Genomic DNA, 23,306 nt, shown 5'->3' on the forward strand with positions numbered 1-23,306 from the left:
GTTAAAGCTAAAGTAAAAGTCAAAGTAAAAGTAACGGTTAAATTCAATTTTTCTATTAGTTTTGCTGTCACTTTAGCCTTGAAAAAACGAATTTGACCGTTACTTTAACTTTTGACATTACTTTAACTTTAGATGAAGAAACTGGCCGTAAAATGGTCTGAAATCCTCTCTAATTACCTGCGCTGTAATTTCGTTCCACATCTGCGCAGCTCTCGAAGACATACGTTTGGGTTTCTCGAGTTTCTGCGCCGACAAAGCAGCTCTGTGCTTCATGAATTCCACATCCGACATGTTTTTTAGATAATCCTGTAAAATATATAATTGATATAATAACAATATAATAACTATAACACCTTTTTTGGTGAATTCGCAAAGGAGTTACTATTTATGTAATGCTATAAGGTTTTGTATGTAACTAAGTGCAATAATATGTGATACAATAGTTGTAAATAATTTAGTTTTAAAATAGTGTTAGGTTTTTAGCTGTCATATTAAGATAAGTCCTGTGAAAATAGTTTTAAGGTGTTTTCAATAAATAAAGGTCGCCGTCGACGCTGGATGCAGGTCGCCTCCAACAGGTATCTGTGGAGATCTAAGGGGGAGGCCTATGTTCAGCAGTGGACGTCCGCCGCCTGAGATGATGATGATGATGATATATGACTTACCAATGACCCTTGTAGGAAGCTTTCTATCCTTTCCTCCAAATATTCAGGATGTCTGTGGCTTTGGACTATCACTCTAAACCCTTGCACTCCATTGGATCTTCGGAGACCACTGAAGACTATGTAGCCGAGTTGTTCCTAGAAGAAAATAAAATCAGACTAATATTAATATATTACACACGAAGCTTGTGAAAGTGTGTGTGTTTGTAACATCCTACTTCCTACTAATATTATAAACTAGCTTTTGCCCGCGACTTCGTTCGCGTGGAATAGTGGCATCCGGCAGATTTTTGGCCGAACAATAGATGGCGCTGTATGTCCGGAATAAATTGTATTTTTTATGCTTATTTTTTGTAATAAAAACTATCCTATGTCCTTCTTCTGGCTCTAAACTATCTCCCTGCCAGTTTTCAGCTAAATCAGTTCAGCCGTTCTTGAGTTATAAGTGGAGTAACTAACACGACTTTCTTTTATATATATAGATGTGAAAGTTTATGAGAATGTATGGATGTATAATAATTATATAAACAAATAAAAGTATGTTTGTTGTTCTTTCACGCAAAAACGTCTGGACCGATTTGGTTGAAATTTGGTATGTAGAGAAGCCAGTAAACTGTATGACACCAGTCTAACCAAGGCGTATCGGGTTGCCCGGGTAACTGGGTTGAGGAGGTCAGATTGGCAGTCGCTCCTTGTAAAGCACTGGTACTCAGCTGCATCCGGTTAGACTGGAAGCCGACCCCAACATGATTGGGAAAAGGCTCGGAGGATGATGACTTCGACTTTGACTTTGATCTACCTTGGTCCGCAGCATGCTGAAGCAGGGTTCGGCGAGGGTATGCGCTAGCAGTTCTAGTATCACGTTGCTGCGACACTCTCGGACGCCGCACGCGTAGTATAGAGAGGCACAGGACGAACGGTGTACACTGTTCGTAGTTTCTCTTACGTGCCAGGATCCTGAAAAAAAAAGGTATTATAAAATGTTCAACAAAAATTAATAGCAGGAAAATATGTATGATGCAGTTGTCGCCAAAGTTAATGGCGGCTTGCAAATAACTTGACGAGCATAGGTATACATGTTTTACCTCACAAAAGCTATACTAGTGTGTTGCATTAAACGCACTATAACATCCATTTACTAACATAGATTTAAATTTTTATATACTATCATAATATGTATGTTAGTTTTTTTATTTGCATTTGTTAGTTTATTTATATTTTTTGACGTTCATAAGTGCTTGTGAAAGCCTAAATTAAATAAATGATTTGACTTTGACTTTGAGCCAATGTAGCCTGAGAATAAACGTATTTTGATTTATATGTGTGAGCTAAAGCGCGGTCAGTGTTGGCCGAGTCGCTGAGTCATACAAAGACAATATGTATGCTTTGTAATGTTATACACAAATACTTGAATAAGTTAATATAGTTCATACCAAACTTAATGGCGGTGCAGATATGTTTATCTATAGGCGCATGTGACCATCCTCTTTCAAGTTAAACCAGAACAAGATATTAAAATGAAATTACATAGGTAAGGGTATCTTGGAGTCTGTTTAATGTAAAGACGACAAAAATATTCAACATGAATCAGCCTATTGCCACTGCTGAAGACAAATTAAAATTATAATGTTATTATATCTTGAAAATTTACCTTTTTCTATTTCAATATCTCTGTGTAACAACAGCTGTTGGGCACACAGAGGCGTCGCATCTTTTGGTAATCTGTAAAACAAGCATTTCACTATATTACTTTTTACTACGGAATTCTATATCATATCTATCCAGCGGTTTGCGATAAGAGACTGAATTTTGAAATTTGTAACATTTATATACTGTCATATTATGTCTAAGTAGCCGATTTACCGAGGTATCACCCGCGTCCTGTGGGAACTACTGCCTGTACCGGGATAAAATATAGCCTATGTTACTCGGGAAGAGTGTAGCTTTCCAACAATGAAAACATTTATCAAATCGGTTCAGAAGTTTCAGAGCTTTCAGGGTATTAAACAAACAAATAAATGTTCCCTCTTTATTATTTTATTAAAATTAGATTCGGGTGCGAAGATCCCTTCAAGAAACCTGCGAGAAAAGCCTAGGTGCGTAACACTCGTATTATAAAAACTGAGAGTTTCTGTACATCATCATCATCATCATCAGCCTATAGCAGTCCACTGCTGGACATAGGCCTCTCCAAGTGCACGCCACTGAGATCGATTTTCGGCTTCTCGCATCCAGCTCCTGCCAGCCGTCTTGCGCAAGTCATCACTCCACCGTGCCTGAGGACGTCCTACTCTACGTTTGCCGAATGAAAACAATATTATTAACAATAAAAAAAACTTACTTTTTCTCAACAGATTCAGCGATATGCAGTGCTCTCTCGCGTGATAGATTTCCGTACATGAACCCTTCTATATGCACTTTGCGTATCATGCGGGCCGCGAAATCGTTCACCATTTCTGGGGTCATGCCTATAAACAATAATTATTATTATTAATATTGACAAATAATATCGTTGGGGTTATTTTAAAATGTGAATTTTGGCAGGCAAGCGGCATTTCTTTCGAGTAGGCACTGAACTAAAGACACACTGCAAACTTTTGGTCGGCCGATATTTTGTTTGAGCTCATAAATCAGTATGAAGATGAATGGTAGTACGCACATTACAAAGATCAGGTATTTAGCGATCAGGTATCAGACCGAATCAATATTATCTTTCAACTGTCGGCAGACTATTTCGTCTTATATGTGTGCTCTTATGAACATTATAATGACAGTCCCATTTCATAAAAAAACCGGCCAAGTGCGAGTCGGATTCGCACCAAGGGTTCCCCAAAATATTTATTTTATTCTAGGTTTCAGTACTTGTTGTTATAGCGGCAACGGAAATACATCACCTGTGAAAATTTGAACTGTCTAACTATCACGGTTCATGAGATACAGCCTGGTGACAGACGGACGGACAGAGGAGCGAAAACAATAGGGTCCCGTTTTACCCTCTGGGTACGGAACCCTAAAAAAAACATTCCATGTCATTAATCGAAGCAGTAGTTAATGTTTTTAATTATTTATTTGTGTAAAGAAACCTATCAAGATTGTTTAACTTTCGATAAATAATAAATAAATAAATAAATTGTTTATTGTCCCAAAATAGTTACATAATTGTATGATGAGACAGCCCCATTAAGTAATTAAGAATACTTGTGTTGGGGCTGGCTCGCTTCTTCCCTTATTTACGTTTACACTTGGAGACTAATAAACTAGAAAACTTAAAGAAAAACAATATAAAAATTAAAAATTCGATAAATGCCTGCCTACTCAAATAGAGTATAGTGTAGTGTATATCAGTTTGTATACTTACGATCAGCCGCTTCCAAGAGTTGACATCTGGTCCACACGACATCAGCTAAGCACAGAGCCTGTTGGTATACTGCATGCTGGAAATAAATTAAAAATATAATTTCAATTTATGAACTTTATTCCTTTAAACATAAGTTATAAAATAACCAAAACAAAAAAACCGTTTAATAGAGGCATTTTTCTAGATTTTCATTTTTACGTGGACTCTTAAACTAATTTCTTCATATTATCATCCTAGAATTTCTTTCATCGTAATAGATCTTTAATAGCTAATTTCAACAATATATCTTCCATTTTTATTTTGTCAAAATCTCGACATATATTATGAGAAATATCTATCTCTAATAGCAAACCAACAGATAGATACTTTATAGAAATCCATATATTTTTGAATTCCATAAAATAATGAAAAAGCCTGATTCTATTTCTCACCTGATAAGGCTGTTCAGCCTCAAAGTTCTTGATGGCTCGTATATGATTCTCCTTCATGATGTGAAATCTCTTCGGATCGGCCGTGAAACCGATCATTTGATCCATAATCTTGTCGAGTAGAACGCTCTGTTTGTCATCGTAACCGTCTATAGTTACCTGAGAAAATTGTTTTAAAGTTAAATATTTAATTATTTTCTTGTCATTTATTTATCTAAGAACTTATTGTTTGTATTTTTAAATATTCTGAAAAATAAAAAAAAACAATTAAAAATATAAAAAATAGATGGCCACCAATTCATTTTTATGTATGTTATATAACATTATTATATGTGTTTTATATAATTGTTTGCAATTATATTATTAGGTCGTGGTGGTCTAGTGGGTAAAGAACCAACCTCTCGAGTATGAGGGCGCGGGTTCGATTCCCGGTCAGGCAAGTACCAATGCAACTTTTCTAAGTATGTAGGTGTACTTTTTAAGAATATCTTGGACACCAATGGCTGATAAAAAGGTGAAGGAGAACATCTTGAGGAAACCTGAACTATAAAGTCTGAAGTCACCAACCCGCATTGAGCAAGCGTGGTGATTAATGCTCAATCCTTCTCCGTGTGAGAGGAGGCAGCCCAGCAGTGGGACGATACAAAGGCTGTAACAGGTATAGTTTAATACTCACGCTAATGCCATACTTGGCGTTACCGATGCTCCACCGAAGGCCAGCCAGTTCGGCGGCGTACGCGAACTGTTGTAAGCTGTCTCGGAGGAGCAGCACCCAGACGGAGGTCAGGTTGCAGCTTAGAGGGTCCATGTAGGCTAAGGGGCTGGGGAGAAGAAAATATAGTAAAGATATCACTAGACAATAGATAATACAGGTTTATTTTCTATATGTCTATAGTTTGGCAATTCGCTAGTCGATACCGGAAATATGAAATGGCGTAAGGGACAAAACTCAGCTTTTGAGGAGAGCAAAAATAAGTTTTTCTTTTTTTTTAAAATCTGACGATAACTTTATAACTATAAGTTTTACATAAAAAATGTGTAAACATAATGTGTGAGCAATAAGACTTACGTTGCCTTTTATGAAGACTTTTGTTTAACATGTTATATACAACCACTTTTTTGAAAAAAAAACATTGTCTTGACCTATTAAAAACATGGGGTGGAAGGGACCTTTTTTTAAGACAGAGAGATTTTAAGTATACCAATCGATAGACAAAAAAAATCTAAATCCAACGATATATATAACTCATGTTCAACCAAATGTCCCTTACGCCATATCATATTTCCGGTATCGTGGTGATACTTTACAAGTTTGTGGGTAGCATACCCCTATGCACATTGCACAGTATGCGTGGGACGGGACCTCTAACAGGGCTGTCAGTCAAAGGTACTCCCAAGTGCCTAAATTTTTATTTATTATTTTTTCTGTCGTCTTACATAGCGATTTTTTGAGACACCGGGAACAACCCTACATGACGTCGCTATCACGCAAATACTACAGAATTGATTTTGATGAATTTTGGCAGTTTATACATCTCTTTTATCCAGGAGCCAGAATGAGTTCCCCCAGGACGCGAGAAAACCCGTGAGAAATAGCTAGTCTACTATTAAAATTTAGAATATTACCTGACTAAATCGAACGTCATAACAGCTTTGGGTAGATGGAACTCGCTGTCCTTTTTGAACCATAACCTCATTAATGGGGAATCCTGAAAGATAAAATTGTTTGTCGAACTAAAAACACTTTAAATATGGTATATCCGTCGTACCACAAAAACTTCTAAACGTCTGTTGAAAACTTGTCTAAAAAAATACAAATTATGACGTTGAAATAAGGTCCGTTATGCAGCCAAACTTTTTTAAGACAAGTATTCAACATATGTTTAAGTTTTTGTAGTAAGGCTCTAATATGTCTACTGTGAGGGCAAACTTTAAAGTCCCGACACATTATCCGAGACGAAATTAAATATTTTCTTTCACAAAATAAAACGGCATCTAAAAACACTAATAAACAAAAAAATATTGTTTTAGGTGCATCGGTCTATGTATAAGTGGATGGTGAAATAAACATAGTTAGCATCCACTAGACACCGACTTCTAGACCGACTCACCTAAAAGTAGTTTTTTTGTTTTGTGTTTTTAAGTAGGTATGAACTCGTCTTTTTTCAAGTCGGTTAAACTATAAAAACTTACAAGTATAACCGTAGGTGCCACAGAATGAGCGGTACTGTCCTCGCCACTCTCTAACGTAAGCTTCGTCGGTATAAACTCGTTCGGAGGAGGTAGATGCAACTCGGGGGTCGGTTTTACTGATTTCCATTCCTAAAAATAATAAAATTAATTAATTTTTGTAATACACATGAGTACCTATAAGCTGTCAAATATGAGAGCGCAGGTTCAATTCCAGGTCAGGCAAGTACCAATGCAACATTTCTATATTTGTTTATGAACTTTCTAAAGTATATCTTGGCTGAAAAAAGGTGAAGGAAAACATCTTGAGAAAACCTGGACTATAAAGTCTGAAATCAGCAACCCGCATTGAGCAAGCGTGGTGATTAATGCTCAATCCTTCTCCGTGTGAGAGGAGGCCGCAGCCCAGCAGTAGGACGATACAAAGGCTATTACAGTACAGTATAGTACAATAAATAATTACCTGTATTTTTGAATCCTCGATGTCTTCCTGTAGATATTTAGTTCCGTACCAAGGCTCGGTCATCGTACACTTTTCCGCGAAACACCTGTGAATATTATCAAACAGCAGTTAGTCAGAAGCCAGTAAATCTGACCACCAGTCTAACCAAGGGGTAAGGGTTGCCCGGGTAACTGGGTTGAGGAGGTCAGATAGGCAGTCGCTCCTTGTAAAGCACTGGTACTCAGTTCAAACCGACCCAAACATTGTTCAGAAAAGGCTCGGCAGTTGATTTTGTGATGTTAATATTATATCCATAATAGAGTAGAGCTAGAGTGTAGCTAGCGAAGCTCAAGCCCTTTAAGAACTTTTAACACGTTATGGAAAAATTGCTTACAGCCAGTTTCTTCATCAAAAATAAAAGCCAAAGTAAAAGTCAAAGCAATGTCTAAAGTAAAAGTAACGGTCAAATTCGTTTTTTCTATTAGTTTTGCTGTTACTTTAGCCTTGAAAAAACGAATTTGACCGTTACTTTTACTTTAGACATTACTTTAACTTTTACTTTTAATGAAGAAACTGGCCGTTAGTAACATATGATGTAAGAATTCTACAATACTTACTTAGCGACAATGCCAACGCGTACATTTTCAGGTGTAAGCAAAGATAGCAGTTCCTGTATTAACTCGGGTTTCCATTCCGTCATCAAATAGTATGCGCATAGGACATCTTCCATTGGGAATTCCTGGAAAAAAACACCAAAAACATGAATATAACATTTATTAAACTAGAAAAGAAAATTCTTTTTGGTCTGCAACCAATGCATTTGAATAGCAATTAAAAAAAAAAACATTTTAAAAGGTTGAAAACACCATGTTTGCTGGATTTGAACTTTGCTGTTATAGAATGAAATAAAGTGCTCATCAAGAGCTTGCAAATGACATTGGTCTCATCATTTTTGAACAATTTTTTAAAAGTAGGCCAGTGTTCATACAAAAATGACTTGTCCATACGAAAGTGTAGAATAGAATAGAATAGAATAATAGTTTATTTGCAACGGAATGTAGGTACAATATAAATACAGATGTTACAAAAATGCAATTGGCGATCCTTGTACATTCTACCTTAACTTAGGCATGCAAAAATAGAAACATTATATATGAAAGGTCTATTTTATCACTTATAAATTCAGAGATGGAATAATAACATTTATTTAATAAGTAGGAAGTTAACTTTTTTTTAAAGATTGACATGGGTTCATTTTTAATGCTATCTGGTATTTTGTTAAATATAATCGGGCACATACCTAAAACACTTTTCTTATACAAAGCTGTCTTATGCTCCTTAACACACAAGATGTTGGTATATTGCCTTCTTAGTGGCCTTTTCCTATTTTCTGACAATTTAGTAAATGACAATGTAGTGTGTCATATATATTCAACTTGTCTTAGGGCATGCGATTTTCTCCGGCAAACCGTTTAGAAGGGTAACAATACCTTCAAGTGTATCGTTTTTGTGGCCATGTTAGTAATAAACTCAAAAGCTCATCAAATGAACATTTGTTGAGTCTAAAATAGTCATAACCCACATAATACATTTATAATGCATTCTTCATTAGTTCTTATTTAGTTATTTTTTATTAAGGGAAAAGGCTAGGCCGATGATATAATTAAATACTCGCCTGCAACAAATGCACGTGTCCTGTAACCAGATTCCTGGGCTCCAACTTGTCCTTATACCTGAAATGTCACACACGTTAATATCGATCCTGCTTGTGATCTCTCTCCGGTGGTGTCGGATTGTCGTCCCATCGCGCTATGAGAGTGAGTGCACCTGTGTCCAAGCAAATGTGCGTGCACTATAATATGTCCTGCGCAGCTGGCTGATCTCCTTACATGAGAACAGCCGCCGTAGCCGATAATCGGCTAGGAGGACAAGTCTTAGTCAAACATAATTATACTCTAAGCTTTATCTACACAGAAGCTGTTGGTAAACCCTTAATAAATAAGAAGATCATACCTGAACTCCAGCGCCATCAGGTCTCGCTGCTCTTCCCACACCCAGCGCTGAGGACCAGCTACTTTCAGCATCTCCATGTACTGTGGACACAGGAAACGCTTGTTTTCAAAAAACGTACAAGATACAAGATACAAGATACTTTATTTGTAAAAAACATGGGTGTACATATAGTTATGCAGGTTGTTATACAAGAAAATAAAGTTACCATTCATGTTTGGCCTCTTAGACGTACAAATATTCAAAAAAATAAAATTTAAAATAAGGAACATTCTTAAAATTTTACTTACAATTAGGTTAAAAATATAATAAATAAGCTACTAGCAAAATTTAAAATAAAGAACATTCTTGAAATTTTACTTAAAATTAAGTTAAAAATATAATAAATACGTAGGTACATAAATAAGGTGTTACATAAATAGAAAGGAATCCCCGTACATTCTGTCATCAGGCATGCAAAACTTAAAAGTAATAAGTAGATTCTTTCACTTTTTGACATTGGCTACCTATATTTTTTTTTATCCGGGTACAGAAAGTACTTTCCAAGGGATGCGACTGCTAACGTAGTAAGTTCTTAATTGGTTTCGCAAAATATTTGTCGGCGGCTCGCCACAATAGGATGACAAACAAAAACACGTGCCCGGAATAACCTCAAAATTGAATCAAATTTGTTGATTGTAATTATGTAAAAATTGTAATTTAAATCATTTTATTATAAAAATTAGTAACTATGGTAAGAGTAGAGATTATTTCAATGTATGTCATGTTAGTGAGGAACTACATTTCAAAAATAAAAAACACGTGATCATTATTTTTACCACGTGTTAGAATTAAAAATAAATTTACGCATGTCAATTGATTTAAAACATTTGTTTATAAAATAGTAGCAATTTTAATGTAAAAACTAATTTTAATGTGTGGAGATCGGTGTTTTGTTCAATGAATGAATGACTGAATGAATGACGCACCCATCTCTACTATAAAAGGCCGAGCGCTCGCCAGACTCGGGCATTCTTACTCGAGCTGTCGTAGCGATCGGACCTCCCGAGTAAATTGAAATAAATAAATCAAGTGAGTACCTATTTAAATTACTTGTTTTAATTGCTAATTATGAGTGTAAACCCTGACCAGGAAGTTGGTGATGGCTTTTTAAAAACAACCAAGAGAATCTTTCTACGTCATATTTAATAGCTGATTTTATTGATTGTACGAATAAATATGATTAGTTTTTATTTAAAACTAGCAATTTCCCGCCATTTTCCCTCGTCCCATGGGAACTAACCCCCGTAAAAGGATAAAATATAGCCTAATGCCCGTTTTCACCAACAATCTCTTAACGTTTCCCTAAGTATCACTTAGAATAAGGGCACCCCCAATACATATAAGGGACACTTAAACTTTGGTGAAAACGAACTTCGTATTAAGTATTCCCTAAATGCTCTTAGGGCATCCCTAAATTTAAGTATTTGTTGGTGAAAATCGACATAAGTGACCCGGGGATAGTGGAACTTGCCAATAGTGAAATAAATTTTCAAATCGGGTCTGTAGTTCGGTACCTTTAGGGTACAGATAAAGACCTTTGCAGGCTTTCTGAAACGACACACCAATTACATAGCTTAAACTACAATTAATTACAAATTACACTGCATTATAAACATACCTGAAACACCAGTTTAATGATATCATCGATATGGGCGACTCCCTCTTCCGTCAGATCCACTTGCACGCCAAAGAAACCGAACCCACGAGCGCCGATACGCGTACCACCCACTAAACTGTAGGAGAAAAAATATTATAATTACCTACAGTATTTATAATTCGCTTGCTGTTCCCCGCGGTCCCAGGAACTACTTCCCGCATGTGGATAAAAAGTTTCCATTTCATCAAGCCTTTTAAAAGTTTCTGCGTGGGAGTAACAACGGTACATAAATTTTTGGTTTTGTATTTTTGGTTGTATAAATCGAAAAGGCTAGGCCTACAATATTATAAAAACTAAACTTTGTATATATAGATGTATGGACGTTCGTTCCTCTTACAAGCAAAAACGATTGAATGGAATTTGGTTAAATTTAACAGTTCTATAAGTTTCTTATCAGAATAACATATAGGCTAGTTTTATACACGTGCGAGAAGTGCTTATCCTAGTTAAATCCCCGGACGTAAGCTAGTTCATAATATCACTATATTAGATTAAATAACACATACTTTCATTATATTAACATATACATAATTTAACTATATTTTCTTCAATAATATTAATGCTTACCTATTACACCATCCTCTAGCTTTCAATGCTGATAGCAAACTCCCTGGGCCTTCGTGTCCCAGCATGTGAGAGAGATAATGTCCAGGCTGTCAACAAAATAATTACTTATTATAAGAAGAATATTTAAATGTATATAGTACAAATGTAATAATAATGGCGTCTACTGCCGATTTCGGCCACGGCGGCTGTTCTCATTTTAAGGAGATCAGCCAGCTGCGCAGCACATATTATGGTGCACGCACATTTGCTTGGACTGCGGTGCACTCACTATTCCTTCACTCTCATAGCCCGATGGGACGACAATCCGACACCACCGGAGAGAGATCAGGCCTCATGTACAAATGTAATCCGTATACATAACATTGAAAAGATAGCTAAAAACAAAAGGGTCTGAGAAGATTTTTCTAAGCAATGAGGTATTTAAAAATACCTATAACAACAAATATAAATTATTGTAACAGTCGCTCTATGTGGCATACTGGTAGACTGGAATCCCACCACACAAAATTGAGAAAACACCCTAAATAAAAACCTACTTTTTGGGAATTCGGTTATTAATAGTACCTTCCTGTGGTATACTGATACTCAACTGCATCCTGTTAGACTGGAGGCCGACCAAAACATCATCCTCCGAGCCTTTTTCCCAACTATGTTGGGGTCGGCTTCCAGTCTAACCGGATGCAGCTGAGTACCAGTGCTTTACAAGGAGCGACTGCCCTATCTGACCTCCTCAACCCAGTTACCCGGGCAACCCAATACCCCTTGGTTAGACTGGTGTCAGATTTACTGGCTTCTGACTACCCGTAACGACTGCCAAGGATGTTCAATGACAGCCGGGACCTACAGTTTAACGTGCCATCCGAAACACAGTCAATGGTGTCTAAGATATACTTAGAAAGTACATACAAACTTAGAAAAGTTGCATTGGTACTTGCCTGACCTGGAATCGAACCCGCGCCTTCATACTTGAAAGGTTGGTTCTTTGCCCACTAGGCCACCACGACTACCACATACCAACCAAAACATGAGGCCGACCAAAACATAGTCGGGAAAAGGAATGACGAATGAATGAATGATGAATGAATGATGATGATTAATGAATGAATGTAATATGACGAATGAACAAATGAATAACGAATGAATGAATGACTAATGAATGATGAATGAATGACTCACCCCACTCTTATAGTGCTTCCTAGTATCCGGTATAGGAAAGTCGATGGACAGTGACCGCAGATCCTTCACCGGAAGACAGTAGGCTCTCTTGCGCCGCAGCGCTGGTGGAAACGGGTGTTCCGGCCACGAGGGGGCGGTGACTGACTTGTCTTCGACTTCCGTGAAGAGTTTCACCACCATCTCTTCAAGGTCGTCTAGGGGTTCTGAGGAAAACAGACAAATATATACTGTTACAGCCTTTTTATCGTCTCACTGCTGGGCTGCGGCCTCCTCTCACACGGAGAAGGATTGAGCATTAATCACCACGCTTGCTCAATGCGGGTTGCTGATTTCAGACTTTATAGTCCAGGTTTCCTCAAGATGTTTTCCTTCAAGACAAATTGTATAAATTGACAAAAAACTTTTTTTGTTGGAAAGTCCACAAATGACCCCTCCCGTTGTGTGTGCAGCGTGAGGGAGTGTCAGACTCTTACTGACTAAAACCCACCATGTTCCTTCTTAAGCCCTTTATGTAATATCACTTCTATCTATCGTTTTGATAGAAAACGACGACGGTTTTCATTTCTTCTTGATAATGAGCAAAATAAGTAAATAGTAGTACTAGAGGTACTACTATGTAATCTGTGACGACAGTTACCCTTTTTGACAGTTCCACAAAAGTATTGAGTTTGTCAGACACAATTACATAATAGAATCTATATTTTTTTAATTTTTGTATGAAATCCAAGAAACTAATTACATAACAGCAATTCAAACCTAATTCAAACTAATTTGTTTGAAATTGTATAAAACAGGAGTTAAAAATAAGTGGAATTTAACTGTCTTCACACGCAGGTCAATTTTCAGTTCATTCCTTGAGGCAGCGATACATTTGTCTACCAATTTAAAAGAACCTTAATTAATCTAGTACTCAATTAATTAGTCTTACCTTTTCCCACAACGACGAGAGTCATAATATTGGCGGAATACCACTTGGAGTGGAATTTCAGCAGTTCTTTCCTGACATCAATCCCTTTTGACTTCGGTATCGTTTCTAGAGTCTCTCTGTTACCTGGAAAATAAATAATTTTATTATTAACACGCTTATATTAGCTTCACTTTTAACTAACTATGTATGTAAAAAGTTCTGATATCTAATACTTGACTAGCGTTTTTTTTTGTTTATTTTTTATCATTTTTTTTTTATAATATTAATCTTATTCACGTTCATTTCTTCTCTTTAAAAATAACTAGCTGATTGGCGTGGTTTCACCCACGGCCATGGGAAATTTATTTCTGTACCGGGATAAAATACAGCTTATGCTACGTAAAGATAGCATAGCTTTCCAACGTTGAAAGATTTTTCAAAATGAGCCTTTTCTTTTGTCCAGGTACATAATGTACTTTCTTGGAAACGCTGGTGACACCGTAGGAAATAGCTAGTTTTTAATAAATTAATGTTTTTTTTTTCAGCTGATTACATAGCCACGTGTCTGAGGAGGTGTTCCTGAACAGCTGTGACAGACAGACAGACAGACCCACCTGTACCAAACTTATGGAAGGGGTGTGAGGGGGAGGCTGTGCTCTTGTTGAGCTGGTCAGCCACGTGTCTGAGGAGGTGTTCCTGAACAGCTGTGACAGACAGACAGACAGACGCACCTGTACCAAACTTGTGGAAGGGGTGTGAGGGGGAGGCTGTGCTCTTGTTGAGCTGGTCCAGCCTCCACGTGTCTGAGGAGGTGTTCTTCTCATGTTCCGAATTGACTGCACTCAGTTCTCTGCCGGTCGCTGATTCCGTGAACAGGGGCGATATGAAGAATTGGGCGAAGCTGGGAAAGAGAAAAACTTGTATAAATAATCTATTTACACATTCCTCATCTTGAACGTTGAGGAGCGTTCAGTACCTAGCGGTCGAGTCTCCAAGTTATACATGGATTTAGAGTTAAGTTATAGTGTACTAGCTTAATCAAACAAAATGAACTAAAACTCAATCAAGGACCAATATTTCAATCAATATTCAAGTAATTTTTATCTAAAGTATGTATGTATGACAGCTTTTATATAGAAAATATGACAAACAACAGCCATATCAATTTCCAAGGTAATATAATTCATCCTCCGAGCCTTTTCCCAACTATGTTGGGGTCGGCTTCCAATCTAACCGGATGTAGCTGAGTCCCAGTGCTTTACAAGGAGCGACTGCCTATCTGATCTCCTCAACCCAGTTACCCGGGCAACCCAATACTTTCCAAGGTAGTTATATAGGTTAAAATAAATACTTACATATCTAAAGCCTTATGCAAATGTTCTGGCAAAACATCGAAGTAGTATGTAGTGTGATCCGAAGACGTCGACGCATTTGAAGAGCCCCCGTGTTCAGACAGAAACTTGTTGTACTCATTCTCCTGTAAATTAAAAACATAAAAACAATTAAATAAAATATTCCGACAAATAAAACTATTGGATGGATTCCGAAGATATCCAAACTAATATTATAAATGCGAAAGTAACTCTGTCTGTCTGTCTGTCTGTCTGTCTTTTCTTCACGCCTAAACTACTGAACCGACTTGTGTGAAATTTGGTACAGACATAGTTTGAAACTTGAGAAAGGACATAGTATAGTTTTTATTACAAAAAAAAATAAAAATAAAATTATTCCGGACATATAGCGCCATCTATTGGTCAAACCATAAATCTGCCGCAAGTCACTATTCCACGCGAACGAAGTCGCGGGCAAAAGCTAGTAGCCTATAAATCTGAATCGCATTTAGGCTACATCCACGTGCGAGAAGAAGCCTAGGGAGAGTTGTATCCTATGGGTGGAGGCTAGAATGATCATAATAATATATTTAACATACCTCAGGATATTTCTGGGTCCCCAAAAACAGCATGTGTTCACAGAAATGCGCTAATCCCGGTAATTCTTCGGGATCACTGAGGTAACCTGAAAAAAATATATCATCATCATCATCATCTCAGCCATAGGACGTCCACTGCTGAACATAGGCCTCCCCCTTAGATCTCCACAGATACCTGTTGGAGGCGACCTGCATACATATAAAACCTAATACAGTATTCATACTGAAGGATTTTATTACGCGAATGATCTTCCGAGCCTTTCCCAACTATGTTGGGGTCGGCTTCCAGTCTAATCGGATGCAGCTGAGTACCAGTGCTTTACAAGAAGCGACTGCCTTTTTGACCTCCTCAACCCAGCTACAGTAGATAAGTGTTCAACAGACGTTTAAAAGTTTTTGTGGTACGACGGTTCAATTCTATGACAAAACTTACCAACGTTGACGTCTAGAGCTGCCGCCGATTTGTCAGTAGTTATATCACTGACCAACAGAACTCGAAGCCGGTTTGATAGCACCAGACCTCTGAGGAAGAAAATAAAAGTATTTAAGAGAGATGGTAACCTGAAGAATCTTTGAGGGCTGTTTTTCAGGGTTATGTACTCAAAGGGTAAAACGGGACCCTATTGTTTTCGCTCCTCTGTCCGTCTGTCCGTCCGTCCGTAGTTCCGTCTGTCTGTCACCAGGCTGTATCTCATGAACCATGATAGTTAGAGAGTTGAAATTTTCACAGATGATGCATTTCTGTTGCCGCTATAACAACAAATACTGAAAAATTAACTATTATTATTAACTACTATTAACTAAAATATTTTGGGAGGCTTCCATACAACAAACGTAATTTTTTTGCTCATTTTTGCTAGTGTGTACGTGTATGTGTGTGTGTGTGTGTATATATATTTTTCTATGAATGTAGATGTAGTAACATACCTTGACAATATTGAAGTATTGCTACTGGATGCGTCTGTGTTGTGTGTGAGTATGACTGTTTATATGTATGGTTTATATTGATCTAGGTGCGATAGACACCTTACCAATATTGTCATGTCGCGTTATCATGGCTAGATGCGTCTCTCTGTGTGTGTTCGAGAGTCTGTGTGTGTGACTGTGTGAGTGTGTCTGTAAGAGAAGGTTTATGTGAGTGTGTGTTAAGTGTGTGTATGTGCGAGTTAAGTGTGGGTCTGCTTGTCTGAATGTATGTGTATATTGTGTGTGTTCGTATGAATCTAGCTTATAATCTACCTGTAATGTCGTTTATCCTCGGGCGACTTGACAATGTTGTCGTATCGCTTGCTGACGCCGGACGCGGCGGGCAGGCCGCCGGGGCCCGCGGGCTCCATGGGCCCCGGGGACGCGCGGGGCGAGTTCCCGGCTCGGGGAGAGAACTGGGACGACATACTGGATATACTGCGTCTGCCTCCACCGTAGCTGTAAGAAAAATTATGGTTTAAATAAAGGCGTATTTATTATACGGTAAACACGTTTAGGCCCATGTTCAACAACAGCATAAACATGAAAATTACTAGTATGTTGTAGCTTTTTTTTCTTTTTAAATAGATGTTGAAGTTGGAGGAGAACTTATGGAATTATGTTTCTCAAACCTTTGCCAAAGTGGGCGAAAGGGGAAGGTGAAACTAAATGAACTATTTTTATAATAGCAGTGTTTACAATATTTGACTTAGACTATATAAGTTGACTCAGAGGAAATGAGAATAAGGAAGAAAGAAAACATATTAAATGAACTGCTAATCATCCTATAAGAAGATTACCATATAAGAATATTAGAATGATCCACTGTCCAAAAAAAACATATTCCAATTAAATAGTGACATACTATTTTGTCAAGCAATTGGAGCAATCTCAAACACGTTTATTTTCCTTTTGGAAATACCGCTTTAAATGTTGTTTAGAACATAAATTAATCATAAAGAAAAACCTTGGTAAATAAAATATCAATACTGAGGCAATTTTCATTCATGAAAAACTACGTCATAACATTATGGAATTTTGGACATACGTTGCTGACGATGCTAGTATCTACATAAGATTAGGCTAAGACACAAATAAATAATAATATTTTGGAACTTAACCTATTCGGTGTAGCTCGGTGTAACAACGGAGAATAGTATCGGATCCCCAACCAAAGAACTCTGCGTGATGCCAGCTTGAATGTGTTAACTTTAATTAATGGTTATATTGAATTAAATTAATATTATTCAATACTTTGTAATTCATCGAAATTATCGACCAATCTCAGAATTCTGTAATGTCAGAATGTAACTTGAACAAATTGGATTGCTATTTGATTAGGGTATTTCACATCTTGTTGCCTTACCGTTTAATTTGGTTGGATTATAGTTTCATCATGTCATCTTAAACGTTTAGTTATACGCAAATTTTATTTTAATTTTATTAAATAAAAATTGTAGGAAATTCTAGAAAGTAATCCTGAACTATTTTTTGTGTGTTTTCAAGTTAAAGTTTTTTAGTTAATTCCAATATGTTTTCTTCCGAACAAAATGTTTGATAGCGATGCCAGTAATTCCTGAACGTTCCTCTCTACACTGACACACGTCAATGTCAGCTGTCGACGGAATTAACAGCTATTCCCAATATTCTATCTTAGCTCGTGGTTTAGGAATTTGACATTACTGGTATGGGGCTAATGTCAAAATTATATCTCTAGTAATCATATCACAAGATAGATAGAATATTGGGAACCATCGTAACAGGGAACTTACCGGCAAGACGTCAAAACCTGTCGAAACTTGTGTTTCTGTTTATTGTTTTGGTGAATCATTTTATTGAAACAAACAAAATATATGCGTGTTTTTAGAACATTTGATCAAGGTAGTGTATTTTATTCCTATTTTGTGTGATTTTAGTGATATTGGTAATGAAATGAGCCTGATAAGTAATCAGTTCGAATGATCGTTAAGTTTTGATTTAATTTTTCCTGTACTAAGTTCTAAGTTCTCAATCCTGAATCCTTTGCACACCTTTTGATACACTACATTTGTAATTTCTAGACGTGTTTTTAGTAAAATTTATTTTATTACGCCTAATTTATGCTTCCTTCTAGAGTTACAATAATAAGATTGATGTTATGGAAAATAAAATCATTATTATTTTTCTAGTTTTGCCGCCATGGATAATTGGGCCTCCGTGGTGTCATCATATCCAGAGGTTCCAGAGCCCAAACATTACGCAAAGGCTATTCATTCAGCAGAAATAATAATATCTCAAGATTTAGCGCCTTTTGAAATAGGTATGTTACATTATCAATTTTACTAGGAACTTTACACATATCCTGCATTTTTTATAAGTTTATACTCATTTGTAAAGCACTGGAACTCGGCTGCATCTGAATAAACTGGAAGCCGACCTCAACATCATCATCCTCAGAGCCTTTTCCCAACTATGTTGGGGTCGGCTTGCAGTCTAACTGGATTCAGCTGAGTACCAGTGCTTTACAAGAAGCAACTGCCTATTTGACCTACCCAACCCAGTTACCCGGGCAACCCAATACCTCTTGGTGAGACTAGTGTCAGACTTCCTTGCTTCTGACTACCCGTAACGTCTGCCAAGGATGTTCAATGACACCTACAGTTTCCATCCGAAACACAGTCATTGGTGTCTAAAATATACTTAGAAAGTACATACAAACTTAGAAAAGTGGCATTGGTACTTGCCTGACCTGGAATCGAACCCGCGCCCACACACTTGAGTGGTTGGTTCTTTACCCACTAGGCCACCACAACCACGAAAAAACTATGTAAGTAATGAACTTAAAAGGAAGAAGCTTGAAGAAGCTTGGCTTCCAGTTTAACTGAGATGCAGCCAGATACCAGTATTTTACACAGAGCAACTGCCTATCTGACCTACCCAACCCAGTTAGGTCAACACAATACTCCTTGGTCAGATTGGGCTTCTTAGTACCCGTAACAACTGCCAAGGATGTTCAAGGAAGCCAACCTCAACATAGTTGGGAAAAGGCTAGCCATGGGATGATCATTACCCAAATTACATAGCCTAAATACTGATGTATGTCTTTTATTAATACACACTTCTGTTGCAAAGAGCCTAAATAAATAATATTTGGGACTAAAGTAATGATAAACTAAAATAAATGCTTCTTTTTTCAGAATGGCTAGCCCAGACTCTGCTATTCAAACCAATTAATCTTTTTGAGACGATATCAACAAAACGCACCAATGCAGAATGGCAGAAAACTGTAGCGGACTCCTTCAAGCTTCTGTCCAAACTTGTGGATAAATACTGGGACGTTGTGGAGACATATTATAATGATATTATTGCGGTAAGTACTTCTCGTTTTAAGAGTTCCATACCCAAAGGGTAAAACAGGACCCTATTGTTTTTAGCTCGTCTGTCTGACTGTCTGTCAGCAGTATCTCATGAGCCATGATAGTTAGAGAGTTGAAATTTTCACAGATGATGTATTTTTTGCCGCTATAACAACAAATACTGAAAACTAGAATTAAATAAGTATTTTGGGGGCTCCCATAGATCAAACATGATTTTTTTGTCCATTTTATAAATAATGGTACGGAACCCTTCGCCACTCCCACCTGGCCGGTTTTATAATCTTGCTTTTGCCTGCGGTTCCATTTGTGGACAGAGGGTTTTTCTCTTCATTACCATGAATAAAAATGGCTTTTGTGATTGCAAGTAAAATTTTGTAGCCTTTAACTTTATTTTCTGGTACATAATGTAGATATGTACCAAATGTGACTTAAATGGATTCTTTAATGTGAAAGAGCATAATTTTTTTGTGTTTATGTGAATAAATATGACTCTGAAGCTATTGAACCAACTAGAAAAATTTGATAAAAAGATAAGTCATTTATTCAAAGTATAAATTCTTTCTCTGTTTGGAAGCCACACTTTCCCCAGCGGAAACGGGCAGTAGTTCCCCGGTGGAACCTTACGAAATAGCTATATATATATATATTCCAGCTATGTACATTATCGCTGGACGCTGCGACGCGCAAGGAAGCTCTCTGCTGCCTGGTGGGCATTGTGAAGCGTCCAGCAGTGGACGTGACGGACGAACTCGTTGCTAGACACGTCAACGCGTTAGAAGAAGCCACGTCTTGCAAAGCACCTTTAGCACAACTTGTTGGTAAGACATTACTTGAAATCTTTTCATTTATGGTTATCGGCACGAATCTTGAGCTCTGACCTTTACCTGTGCACAATAATTTATTGGGTCCCTTTTGTGGTATGAAGTGAGGCGCGAGGGCGGGGTTAAGCGGTGATTGGCCCGCAGTCCATCGCGTCATAGCCGTCACTCGGGATTGGTTCTTTGCTAATAAATCACTTCTGCGCAGATGTAGATCAGAGCTCAAGATTCGTGCCGATAACTATAACAAACTTCTCGCTAGCCGTCGTTTTCATCCGCTCCCTGAGGAAACTACTTACCAAAAATGATAAAAAATAATCGAAGTCGTTTGTATGCGCTTCAGCAAACATCAACAAAATCTTGCCAGCCTCAACAGCACTCTGAAACCGTTAATGTGTTTTAATGTATATATTGTGTTGCTGCCAAGTTTCATCAAAATCCGTTCAGCCTTTTGTGCGTGTAGAAGCAACAAACATACAACAAGCAAGCAAGCAACATACATAAAAACTTTAGCCTTTATAATAATTAGAAAATTCTTTTACAATTGAAAAGCTACCTCAACAAACATAAGCTATATTTATCCCAGTATGGACAGTATTTTCCCCGGGACGCTGGTGAAACCACTAGAAACAGCTAGTCTACAATAAAATATGTAATAATATTTCAGGTACAATATGCCGCTACCATCCTGAAAAAGTACAGGAACACCACACAAGAATATGGCGGATATACCTTAAGATGTTACAACCGAATAACAAGACTGTGAGTATTACATACTACATGAAACCCGCAGTTTCACTTACAGTCACCGTCTGTTGACTATCAAATCAAATCAAAAGTCAAAGTAAGCTGAAAATCAGCACTTTTTGAAGGTCAAATTTACAAAAGACAGCCCCCAAAACGCCCACCCTTCACCACTTCCTATGTGTTTTTGCTGTTAAGAAGAAGTGGCGCAACAAACTCCCCAGCAACTATATTACTATACTCTATCCACGGAAGCAAGAGCTAAAAGGTAAACAAAGAATGACACTTTTTCAAGATGGCGGTTATACCCGACCGATGACAAAATCACAGATACTGCGAACATTTTACACAAAAATGTGACGTTTTGTCATTTTGTTTGTTTTGTTTTGTATAGAGATAGTTCAGAGCTCTCAAAATTAAAACACTTTTGTTTGACGACTAATCGGCCTAGCCTTTTCCCAAATATGTTGAGGTCGGCTTCCATTCTACCCAGATGTAGTTGAGTACCAGTGCCACATGGAGCGTCTGCCTGTCTGACTTCCTCAGCCCTGTGCCGTGGGCTACACCATACCCCTTTTTTTTAACGACGTCAAATATTTCAGTTTCAGACTCTTACTGACTAAAAACCACCGCTGCTAACTCACAGCGGCAGGGGTCACTTGAAAATTCTAAAAACCGTCGTGTTTCGTCGTAGGCCTTTTATGTACTAGCGCCGCGGTAACTCGCGCGAACAATCCTGCAGCCCCTTCCATGATACCCTGAATGTATGATTATTTTAGAATAATAGTTTTAAAAAGACCTTATTTATAGTTATCGGCACGAGTCTTGAGCTCTGGCCTACATCTGTGCAGAAGTGATTTATTAGCAAAAAAACCAATCCCGTTTGACGGCTATGACGCGATGCACTGCGGGCCAATCACCGCTTTAGCCCGCCCCCGCGCCTCACGAATACCACAAAAGGGACCCAATAAATTACTTATGCGCAGATGTAGGTCAGAGCTCAAGATTCGTGCCGATAACTATAACCTTTTCTTTATTTTCTTTACAGGATTCCATAGTAAACGCCGTACTACAAGGAATAAATGGTCTGTTCGAACATTTTGGCGATGACATCGAGGTATCCCAACTGAATAGCTTTTATGACACTATGACTAGAGAATGTATCAAGATTTCTAAATGTTTCGAAGGTAAGATATCTTGATACTTTAACGGCTGTCATTGAACATCCTTGACAGTCGTTACGGGTAGTCAGAAGCCAGTAAGTCTGACACCAGTCTAACCAAGGGGTATTGGGTTGCCCGGGTAATTGGGTTGAGGAGGTCAGATAGGCAGTCGCTCCTTGTAAAGCACTGGTACTCAGCTGATTTCGGTTAGACTGGAAGCCGACCCCAACATAGTTGGGAAAAGGCTCGGGTGTTGATAATAACTTGATAGTTTAAGAACCTGTTTATGACCTTCAGAATCGCTGTCACTCTTTATAGCTCTTCTCGAAATACACGTAGAGAGTTGTTACCTAATTGCTACTAGTTGCCATTATTAGCTACCTTTGTGGTTTTTAAGTAAATGAGCATCTGCATTTATCACTTTTTCCAGAGTAAAGAAACTGCGTAATAGTATAAAGTTTTTTTCACCAAGAGTTGCTACCTAGTTGCTACCTTTCGGCTTGAAATTTTGGACCACATCGATGTCAAACGTAATATTTTGTATATAATTGACGACTTGATTTTATTAAGTTATTTTTCTCAATGATTTTAGTACTCCTCTCGATCTTCAAGCATCACGCTCGCCTATTCAGAGAGAAGTTGAGCAAAGACGCGGCACTGCGTATGTATATGTGGCAGTTTGATAACAAAAGCAGTTTGGAAGCCTTGTGTAGTGTTTACAAAGTCGTTTTAGAGGCTTCTGAAAATCCTGAGGTGGGTATAACCTATATTATATTAAATCTGTCTTGTTTGTTTAAACGCGCTTATCTCAGGAAGTAGTAGTCCGATTTGAGAAATTCTTTCAGTGTTAGATAGCCCATTTATCGAAGTATGTTATAGGCTACTTTTTA

General features: G+C 37.6%; 2 protein-coding genes and 1 long non-coding RNA gene across 7 annotated transcripts in view; 2 read left to right on the forward strand and 1 right to left on the reverse strand.

Moving 5' to 3' along the window:
- Positions 1–648, forward strand: part of LOC135119142 (uncharacterized) — a 102,042-nt gene extending 101,394 nt beyond the window's left edge. Inside the window, exon 2 of the long non-coding RNA XR_010277997.1 lies at positions 542–648. This is a non-coding gene — a long non-coding RNA (uncharacterized LOC135119142). The remainder of the gene's footprint in view (positions 1–541) is intronic.
- The window catches only part of LOC110375755 (insulin-degrading enzyme), a 30,567-nt gene extending 12,905 nt beyond the window's left edge, over positions 1–17,662 (reverse strand). For all 5 annotated transcript variants that reach the window (XR_010277996.1, XM_064042845.1, XM_064042843.1 and 2 more), the window contains exons 1-24: positions 17,457–17,662; positions 16,609–16,794; positions 15,803–15,891; positions 15,370–15,455; positions 14,795–14,916; positions 14,171–14,340; positions 13,461–13,583; positions 12,533–12,735; positions 11,357–11,442; positions 10,751–10,865; positions 9,094–9,173; positions 8,756–8,813; positions 7,698–7,819; positions 7,102–7,186; positions 6,642–6,770; positions 6,075–6,157; positions 5,125–5,269; positions 4,452–4,607; positions 4,021–4,096; positions 3,004–3,130; positions 2,314–2,384; positions 1,462–1,619; positions 666–800; positions 178–306 (exon numbers count right to left, since the gene is read on the reverse strand). Coding sequence is in view for 4 of the 5 variants with exons in the window: in XM_064042845.1 (XP_063898915.1) it covers positions 178–306; positions 666–800; positions 1,462–1,619; positions 2,314–2,384; positions 3,004–3,130; positions 4,021–4,096; positions 4,452–4,607; positions 5,125–5,269; positions 6,075–6,157; positions 6,642–6,770; positions 7,102–7,186; positions 7,698–7,819; positions 8,756–8,813; positions 9,094–9,173; positions 10,751–10,865; positions 11,357–11,442; positions 12,533–12,735; positions 13,461–13,583; positions 14,171–14,340; positions 14,795–14,916; positions 15,370–15,455; positions 15,803–15,891; positions 16,609–16,763 (2,703 nt within the window). In the remaining variant the exon portion in view is untranslated. The remainder of the gene's footprint in view (positions 1–177; positions 307–665; positions 801–1,461; positions 1,620–2,313; positions 2,385–3,003; positions 3,131–4,020; positions 4,097–4,451; positions 4,608–5,124; positions 5,270–6,074; positions 6,158–6,641; positions 6,771–7,101; positions 7,187–7,697; positions 7,820–8,755; positions 8,814–9,093; positions 9,174–10,750; positions 10,866–11,356; positions 11,443–12,532; positions 12,736–13,460; positions 13,584–14,170; positions 14,341–14,794; positions 14,917–15,369; positions 15,456–15,802; positions 15,892–16,608; positions 16,795–17,456) is intronic.
- Positions 17,663–18,091: 429 nt separating this feature from the next.
- LOC110383324 (uncharacterized) overlaps positions 18,092–23,306 on the forward strand; it is a 58,320-nt gene continuing 53,105 nt past the window's right edge. The window contains exons 1-7 of the mRNA XM_064042803.1: positions 18,092–18,216; positions 18,504–18,634; positions 19,512–19,684; positions 20,344–20,509; positions 21,177–21,271; positions 22,302–22,440; positions 23,009–23,169. Coding sequence (XP_063898873.1) covers positions 18,514–18,634; positions 19,512–19,684; positions 20,344–20,509; positions 21,177–21,271; positions 22,302–22,440; positions 23,009–23,169 — 855 coding nt within the window. The 5' untranslated portion in view covers positions 18,092–18,216; positions 18,504–18,513. The remainder of the gene's footprint in view (positions 18,217–18,503; positions 18,635–19,511; positions 19,685–20,343; positions 20,510–21,176; positions 21,272–22,301; positions 22,441–23,008; positions 23,170–23,306) is intronic.

Source organism: Helicoverpa armigera, chromosome 30 (assembly GCF_030705265.1).
Source record: "Helicoverpa armigera isolate CAAS_96S chromosome 30, ASM3070526v1, whole genome shotgun sequence".
NCBI lineage: Eukaryota > Metazoa > Arthropoda > Insecta > Lepidoptera > Noctuidae > Helicoverpa > Helicoverpa armigera.